At 53.8% G+C, this 9154-nt stretch overlaps 1 protein-coding gene across 1 annotated transcript; it reads left to right on the forward strand.

Annotated features, from left to right (window-relative positions):
• The first annotated feature begins 2555 nt into the window (after positions 1–2555).
• On the forward strand, positions 2556–7737 carry LOC103274726 (kallikrein-2-like). Its single transcript, XM_008072144.1, has 5 exons — positions 2556–2601; positions 3853–4012; positions 5461–5745; positions 6183–6318; positions 7552–7737. The coding sequence occupies exons 1-5, from the start codon at positions 2556–2558 to the stop codon at positions 7705–7707; spliced, it is 783 nt and encodes a 260-aa protein (XP_008070335.1). The 3' UTR covers positions 7708–7737.
• The last annotated feature ends 1417 nt before the right edge of the window (positions 7738–9154 follow it).

Raw genomic sequence — 9154 nt, forward strand, 5'->3', positions numbered from 1 at the left:
GCTGGGTTTGGGATTGTGATACCGGGGTGGTTTGGGATGATATGGATTCGAGGTGGAAATAGGGTTTGGGCCGGGCTCGGTGACTCACCCTGTCATCCCAGCACTGTGGGAGGCCGAAGCGAGTGGATTGCTTGAGCCCGCGGGTTCGAGACCAGCCCGGGCAACTTGGCGAGATCTGTCGCTACGACCAATAAAAAATTATCTGGGTGTGGTAGCGCGCAGCTGTAGTTTCAGCTACTTGGAAGGCTGAGGCGGAAGGATCGCCGGAGCCCAGGAGGTCGACGCTGGGGTGGCCGTGAGTATGCCACTGCCCTCCAGCCTGGGCGACAGAGTGAGACTCCAACTCAGTAAAAAAGAAAAGAAATAGGGTTTGGTATGATATTGGATGGGAGAGAGATGTGTGGGAACTGAACTGAGAATGAGGGTAGGTTTTGTTTCAGAGACATGGAGGTAGGCGTTGGATATGAGGATGGGCATGAGGCGGTTTGATTTTAAATGGAGGAAGACCTAAGGTTGGGTTGAGTTGGGTGATGTTGGGTTGGGCTGATGTGTTGGGTTGGAGTTGTATGTGGTGTGGTTGGTTTGGTTGTGTTCAGTTTGGTTGAGTCAGGTGTTGGTTGAGGTTTGGATGGGGATGAGGACCTGCTTGGGGACAATGAATCCAGGAAGTCCTCATTCAAGCTGACACAAACTTCCTTCCACAGGATGAATCCCAGGGAGACCTTGATCTATGTGCAGGGGAGGTCAGGCCACAGGGTGAGTAGATCCCCTGCCTCAGTCCTATGGTCTTTCATTGTGAGTATCTGTGCCTCCTTCACTATACTTGAAGTTTATCTGGTCCCTCACCTAGAAAAAGAGGCAGATTTTATCAAATTCTTGAGACACAGCTGGGGCTGAATCTGTGTAAGCTGCTCTGGTTTTACTGAAAAGCTGAAGTATGTAACTTGTTAGAAATCTGGGAACTCTTACAGACTTAACAGTGGAAGCACCAGGACTCTTGTTCCTGATTCCCTTCTGAGACCCTAAAATGTGATTTTCTTTTCTTTTCTGTTTTTTTTTTTTTTTTTTTTTTTTTGAGTTGGTATCTCACTCTGTCACCCAGACCGAAGGGCAGTGGCATGCTCCCGGCCACCGCAGCCTTGCGCTGCTGGGTTCTGGCAATCCTTCCGCCTCAACCTTCCAAGTAGCCAGAACTACAGGCGTTTGCTACTATGCCCTGCTAATTTTTGATTTATTGTAGAGACAAGGTCTCGCCAAGTTGCCCAGGCAGGTCTCAAACCCGCGGGCTCAGGCAATCCACTTGGCTCAGCTTCCCAAAGTGCTGGGATTACAGACTGAGCCACCAAGCCTGGCCAAATGTGATTTTCAATGCCATTTAATCTTGAGGTGCCCAACCCTGGCTCCTGAGAGCTGGATATTTTATTGGGGAAGGGACATTGGATTTTGCATGAGGACAGTCCTGACCTGGGAGGATGTGTCAACAGGCATTCCTGTTGTACAGACAGAGCATACAGATCTGGAGAACAAGGACTGAGGGTTCGTTGGAACCCATGTTGTTTGGAGGACATTGGATTTTGTAATACTAGAGAGCTTGGTCTGGGAGACTCATATATCTGGATTGGAAGGTGCTAGGTAGGTGGACCTGTGGGACCACAAGGTTATATGATGAGAGAACCAATAGATTTGGGGAACTATATTCTGGGTGTGGGAGTGCTAGAAACAAAGAGCTCTGAATTCCAAGGCTTCTGTTTCAGGGATGAGAAGCTGGAGGTTAAGCATCTTGGCTCAGAGTGGTGTAGGGACCAGGGAGTCTCACAATCCCGTGGTGATGTCTTTTTTTTTTTGTATCAGAGTCTCACTTTGTCGCCCCGTGGCATGCTCATGGTCATTGTAGTTCTGACCTGCTGGACTCAGGTGATCCTTCCACCTCAGCCTTCCAAATAGCTGGAACCGCAGGTGCGTGCCACCATGCCCAGCTAATTTTTTGACTTATTGTAGAGACAAGGTCTCGCCAACTTGCCCAGGCTGGTTGCAAACCCCTGACCTCAGGCAATCTCGCCTCTGCCTCCCAAAGTGCTGGGATTACAGATGTGAGCCACCATGCCTGGCCTCCCATGGTGATGTCTTTCTAAGCACTTTGGGTCTTGGGTTACAAAGAGCTAACTTGGGACTTAGACATATGAGACTGTGTGTGTGTTGAGAGTCAGTGATTGTTCCAGCCTTTGTTCCTGTCCATCCAGGCCTCTCTTGTGTGGCTCTGTCTCCCAGATCAAGTCTCCATGAGCTACAGGCCCTGCCTCATCTGGCCACGGACCCTGGAAATGCATCCAAGGTGATCTTGTTTCTACAGAACAACATGTGCTGGCTCTCTCTTCCCTTCCACAGCTCTGGGTGTGGGAGGGTTCCCAATCTCAGTGCCACAGACAGGCCCTTTGCCAGCACGTTGGTACCAGCAGTGCAGGGGCGGAGCTCTAGGGGATTGGAGACTTTATAGGGCTCTTCAGGGAGGCTCCTAAGGCCCATCCCATCACCTTTTCCTGGACACCTGTGTCGCCATGTGGTTCCTGGTTCTCTCTCTTATCCCGTCCCTGGGGTGGACTGGTGAGACAGAGGGGGGATGCAGGAGGGGGAGCGGGCCCTGACTCATCCAAAGTCCTTTCCCTCCCCCAGCCTTGTCTCTCCAACCCACAGTCTACCCCAGACAAGTGTACTGGGCTCATTCCCATTTCTCCCAGCCCCACCCTGAACCCCACCCCAGTCCCACCACGCCATGTGTCACAGTCCTCACTTCTATACTAGGTCCCTGGAAGTCTGAATTCTTTCTCCTCTTCCCTGGTCATCTCCCTGTCCCAGCTGCTTTATCCGTGGTCAGATCCTGGGCCATCTCTGTGACTTTCTTTGTGGACTTCAAATCCTCCAAGGACCTCTCTCAGTACCATTGGTCCCTTGGACCCTGATCACTGGTCTGTCTCCTGCACCCCTAAATCCTGCCACGATCCACTGACTTCTTTTTTTATTATAAAGATGTGAGGTACAATTCAGGGTTAGGTATACAAACATTGATTATGCCGGTACCCTTGTTGATGAGGAATGCCCCTCAACTGACTTCTTATGCAGGTATAAGTGCTCAACCCTGTCCTCCAGACCTTGACACTTGGCCTTCCCAATTCTGGCCTAAGGAAACCTAGTTTTCACCAGACACCCCTAATTCTTCCCAGCCGGGCTATCTGGCCTGAGACAGATGGACTTCCCCCCCCGCAGTCTGGCAGTGGGGTTCTGAACTCCTAACTCCCTGACTCTGCCCCAGACTCTCCATCCAATGGGCAGCCCTTTCCCCAGGAAAAGCATGAGTACCTCAGCCACTACCGCTAGTTCTCGGATTCTTGAAATCTGCATTCTTTTTAAAACCTTGAAGACTCAGCCCAGGCCCAGGCTGTTTTTCAACCCAGAAAGCCCTAAACTTTCCAAACTTTCTTTTCCCGGCAACAAACTGCTCCATGGGACACTGATCCCTGGATTCTAGAATTCTCTGTTCTCTCAAAACACATGGCCTGCACCATGGTGTCCTTGGTCCAAGACCCCCGAGTCACCCCCAAGTGACCCAACCTGAAACTTGGTTCATGCTCTCTGCTTTGTCTCTTGCCTTCCACCCTTATTCCGGAGCCTCCTATGCTCTCAGGGCAAATTCTCCTCACCAGGACCAGCTCAGAAGCCTGGGCGCCTCCCATGCCCCTCGCAGGTATCCCCAGTCCCCCAGCCCTGGCCCTTCAATCCCACAGCACAGCTCCTCTGCTAGCCTGGTCCCCTGTTCCTCCAGCCAACCCTGCACCCTGACCCAGCTTCCCCTCACAGGTGCTGCGCCCCCCATCCAGTCCCGGATCGTGGGGGGCTGGGAGTGCAAGAGGCATTCTCAGCCCTGGCAGGTGGCTCTGTACCATTACAGCAATTTCCAGTGCGGGGGTGTCCTGATGCACCCCCAGTGGGTGCTCACGGCTGCCCACTGCCTCAACAAGTGAGTAGGGCCTAGGGGGAGGGTGTCTGTGTCCCACAAGAGTAACAGCTATGCATGTCCCCTGAGGTGAGAGGAGGAAGGTTCTGGTTCAGGCCTTGGAGGGAGGCAGAGCTGGACAGGACCTCCTCCTGGGACTTTTCTTCCTCTCTGCATCTGGTCTCACTCTGTCTCTCAGTGCTTGGCTTTGGTTGTGTCTGTGTGACTATGTTTTGGTCTCTGTCTCTGTGTCTGTGTCTCTCCTGTCTCTGTCCATCTTGGGGTCTCTCTGTGACCATCTCTGTCACTGTATATCTCACCCTCCATCTCTCTGCCATCTCTCTCTGGGTCTCTGTCTCACCCGCCCCCATCACTACTGGACACTCGAAGTTGTGCAGTGCTGGTTGCAACTTTTTGCCTCTGCCTTCGTTTCATGTAGATTGATGCATTTCTTTGGAACTTCAGTGTTTCTGACAAGATTTTGAAAAAAAGGAAAAAAAGAATTTACTACTGCAGGATTTTTTCTCTCTCCATATGTCACTAAGTGAGGCTTGTGCCTTCTGTAGCAAAGGCAATATTTTTTATATCTTACTAACAGTAGATTTTTTTTGGTAGTGACCATTTTTTGTGTTTTTATTTATGTCTCATAAGAAAAATAACAATGTTCACTGTATACTTTGAATCTGCAGTTAGAAGAGAATAAAGTTAATTCAGTTTTCTCTGAGAAAAACAAAGAATGCCCCCCCACAGAGAAGGAAGGGCTTCCTCCCCAGCATGGTGCCTGAGAAGGGCACCTCTCCCTTTACCTAGCCCCCTCCGGGATGTCGTCCACTCTGGGGAGACACAAAAGGGCTGGTCTCAGCTGGAGCTGGGCAGGGCAACTGAGGGAGGAGGAGAGAAGAGGGGGAACCAGAAGGGGGAAAAAGGGGGGCAACCTTGGGCTGTGGGCCAGGCCACCACCCCTGGGGAGCCTGCACCTTGCCCCATGTGCAGCTGAGGGGCTCCCAGGCCTCTCCTACCCCCACCTCCTCCCTCCTCCGGGCCTCCCGACCTTTCCTCCCCACACTCTGCCTCAGTTTCTCCTTCCTGTCTGATGTGCTGTGTCCCTTCCTCTGTGTGTGCTCCTCACTCCCTTCCTGCTTCTGTTCTCTCCCTTCCTTCCCTGGGCCTGTCTCTCCCTGTCACCGCATCTCTCTCTCCTCCTGTCTCTCTTACTTCCTCTGTCTCTCCCTGTCCCCCCGCCCGCCCCTTCCCTCTGTCCTTTCAGGCCCTCTCTTTCCCATGGTTTCTCTCTGCCTTTGACACTGTCACATTCCTTTCTTTCCTCACTGTCTATTTCTCCCTGACTCTCTCCCCCACCCTTGTGTTTTTCTCACTGTTTCTCTCTGTCTTCTGAGCCTCCCCACACCCCTGTTCCATCTCTCTCTTCCCACCACTCTCCCCTCCTAACCCCTCCGGCCTCTTCCTCCCAGCAATAGCCAGGTCTGGCTGGGCCGTCACAACTTGTTCCAGTCTGAAGATACTGGCCAGGTGGCCCAAGTCAGCAGCATGTTCTCACACCCGTCCTACAATATGAGCCTCCTGAGGAGTCAAACCCTTGGGCCCAATGCTGATGCCAGCCATGACCTCATGCTGCTGCGCCTGGCGGAGCCCGCCCAGATCACAGATGCTGTGAAGGTCCTGGAGCTGCCCACCCGGGTGCCCGAGCTGGGGAGCACCTGCTATGCCTCAGGCTGGGGCAGCATCGAACCAAGGAAGTGTACGGCTGTGCCTGAGGGAGGAGGAGCAGGGGGCCTGGACTCCTGGGTCTGAGAAGGAGGGACTGGGGTCCTGGACCCCTGGGTCTCAGGGAGGAGGGGCTGGCAGGCCTGGATCCCTGGGTCTCAGGAAAGAGGGGCCGGGGGCCCTGTACTCTTGGGTCTGAGGGAAGAGGGGCCGAGGGGCCTGGTCTCCCAGAATTGAAGGAGGAGGGGCCGGGGGCCTGGATTCCGGGATCTGAAAGAGGAGGGCCTGGGGCCTGGACTCCCAGGTCTCAGGGAGGAGGGCCTGAGGCTTGGACTCCTGGGTCTGAGGGAGGAGGGGCTGGAGGCTTGAATTCTCCAGTCTGAGTGAAGAGGGGTTGGGGCTTGGACTCCCTGGTCTGAGGGAGGAGGGGCCAAGGATCTGGCCACAGCTGTTTTTCCTTGGCCCGTAGTCTTGCTCCCTGGAAGCTTCAGTGTGTGGACCTCAAGCTCCTGTCTAGTGACTTGTGTGCCAGAATTTACTCTGAGAAGGTGACAGAGCTGATGCTGTGTGCTGGGCTCTGGGAAGGTGGCAAAGACACTTGTGGGGTGAGCCATCCCTACACCACTATCTTGAAGGAAACAAAGAGGGGCCCTAATTCTAGGCTGGGGTCTGAAGGCCAGCCAGGCATCGCTCTCCACCGCTCCCCAGCTGTGACCCCTGTGTGCCAGCTCCTTCCCCCCGTCCCCCTCCCTTCCTCCATCAAGCCCCCTCTGTTCCACATGAGCCTCCCTGGGCATCAGCCATGGGCCTGGCACTGCCCTTGACCCTGGAAGGTGCAGTGAACGGACAAAGCAGCCCCTCTTGTGAGGCCCCAATCCTGCTGAGCACACAGGAACAGTGAACACACACAGAAGTGGTTGAGGGTCTGAAGGTGGTAGAACCCTGGGCAGGAAGGAGGGATGGGAAAGTGACGGGAGGGGACTTGGGGGGCACCAAACACTTGAGCAGGTGGGGGGTGAGATGTGCACTTCTGGGGAGGAGCAAAGGGAGCAGCAGGTGCCTGGGCTGGGAGGCAGGGCCTGGGGGTGTGAGGCTCAGGAGGGGCCCATGACTAGAGTCTGGAGTCCACTAGAGACGGCCTCAGGCAGTTCTGCAGGCCTTACTCAGGTCACTTGAGGACACTGCTTTTCCTCTGCGGAGCTGGGAGGTGTGGATGGTGTTGGACAGAAGCAGGACAGGACCTGGCTCAGGTGTCCACAGGCTGCGGCTGTCATCTATGGGGGATCAGTGAGGGTGACAGGGGCCAGGGAGGGAGTGGTGATGGGCTGACATAGATGGTGACTCTGGGCCCTGTCCCACCTGGATCCTCCCCCTCCTCTCCTCACAGGCTCCTGGCCTCAGTCTCTTGTCTCCCACCTGGCCCCACTGGGTCATTCTTATCTCAGTATTGACCCTGTCCCAGTCCTGCTCACAGCTGTCCATGGCTCCCCAGTGCCCTAGGGAGGGCACATCTAGTCAGAGAAAGCCACCTGGAGAGGTGGCCTCTGAGATGACCCTGTGGGAGGTGGGGGCTCCTGCAGATGGTTCTGATTCTCTTGCTGCGGGCCTGTCTGCAGGAACTGTCCTCTTGGACCCTGCCCCTGAGGTCCTTCCCCCAGCAGTCAAGCTGCTATCCCTCTGCTGGAAACCCTGCCTACCCTCTTGTGAGAGTAGGCTCTGGAGGCATTTCTCTCTCTTCCTGGAGCTGGAGAATTGCTGTCCATCTGCCAGCCCAGGTGTGAGGGATGGAGTAGCCCCAGCCGACCTTTCTCACTCTACCCCTCTCCTTTGATCCTTAGGGTGATTCTGGGGGTCCACTGGTCTGTGATGGCGTGCTTCAAGGCATCACGTCCTGGGGCAGTGTGCCATGTGCCATGCCCCAGATGCCTGCCCTGTACACCAAGGTGGTGTGTTACCAGAAGTGGATCAAGGACACCATTGCAGCCAACCCCTGAGCATGCCCACCCACCCCCACCTCTAGTAAAGTCGAAGCCCCATCAAGTTTTGGCATCACACAGCCTTCCTAAACACCGGGCGCCTGCAAGCTTAGGACTCATCTGGCCAAAGCCAGCGCCTCCTCAGTTCTCCCAACCTGTGTCCTAGGAAGGGGCAGACACAGATGTAGACTCAAATGGGTGTGATGTTGTCCTATCCCCCTTCCTGGGACCATTGGCAATGTCTGGAGACTTCTCGCTCAGGTTCTTCAAGGACACACATAAAAGATGGCTAGCTGTGGTGGTGTGTGGTGTGGACTTGGAGGAGTGGGCCCACCCTGGGAGAGTGGACAGTGACACACAGTGACACTCTCCATGGAGCACTGAGCAGACCCTGGAGGCACAACATGAGACACACAGCAAGGATGGAGCTGAGAACTTAGCCTACTCTGTCCTGGGGCCACCAGGAAGCCGAGAGAAGATTGTGAGCAGAAGAAGGGGGGCCTTTGTGTTGTATGTGGGGGGAGACTAAGGGGAGACACTGGTATTTCTGGAAGCTGATTCACTGAAAGAGGTGTTTTGGGATCCCCCAGGCCACCGCCAGACTTGATAATTTCCTAATACAACTTAGATAACTTACACTGTTAGACTGGGGTTTATTATGTTTATTACTGGAACAGGATGCAGATTAAAATCAGCAAAGGAAACAGGGCTACAGGCTGGAGTGTAGAGAAGAAAGGGGAACACTTGCAGTTGTCCTCCCAGTGGAATCTTAGGGACAGCACTCAGTTCTCCTGGCAAATATGTGACAACATGTGAAGTGTTTCCAACTAAGGAAGTGCCCCTGAGCCTCAGTGTCCAGCGTTTTTACTGGGTGTCTGTTGATAGGCATGGAGAGCTTAAATAACCATCACTACTCAGTCTCCCGCCTCATCAGAGGTCACACAGATACAGCATGATCTACAGTCCCAGATGTACAAAAACAGGTATTCATTATAATTCAAATTGTCAGCATAAATTATCTGGCATGGCCGGAGGCCCCAGGAACACCATGCCACTCAGGCAGAATATTCCAAACCATTAGAATTTTTTTTTTTTTTTTTGAGGCAGGGTCTCACTCTGTTGCCCAGGCTGGAGTACAGCGGCATAATCATGGCTCATTACAGCTTCTACCTCTTATACTCGGGGAGTCCTTCCACCTCAGCCTCCCAAGTAGCTGGGACTACAGGCACACCACTATGCCTAATTTTTTATTTTTTGTAGAGATGAGGTCTTACTATGTTGCCTAGGTTTGTCTCAAACTCCTGGGTTGAAGCAATCCTCCCACCTTGGCTTCCCAAGGAATTACAGGTGTGAGCCACTGCACCCAGCTTCAAGACATCAGATATTATGACCCAGAAATTATTCGAGGGTGAGCCCTTTGCTTGGAATGGGCAGCATTTGAGCACCACGGTTCTGCTGAGTCACC

Source organism: Carlito syrichta, unplaced genomic scaffold (assembly GCF_000164805.1).
Source record: "Carlito syrichta isolate Samal-C Ts95f unplaced genomic scaffold, Tarsius_syrichta-2.0.1 Scaffold314869, whole genome shotgun sequence".
Lineage (NCBI taxonomy): Eukaryota > Metazoa > Chordata > Mammalia > Primates > Tarsiidae > Carlito > Carlito syrichta.

Excerpts from the sequence above, each read along its gene's own strand:
- LOC103274726 (XM_008072144.1), top strand. The coding sequence starts at position 2,556 with ATGTGGTTCCTGGTTCTCTCTCTTATCCCGTCCCTGGGGTGGACTG. Across the intron at positions 4,013-5,460 it reads GCTGCCCACTGCCTCAACAA|CAATAGCCAGGTCTGGCTGG; the intron begins GTGAGTAGGGCC and ends TCTTCCTCCCAG. Across the intron at positions 5,746-6,182 it reads GGCAGCATCGAACCAAGGAA|TCTTGCTCCCTGGAAGCTTC; the intron begins GTGTACGGCTGT and ends CTTGGCCCGTAG.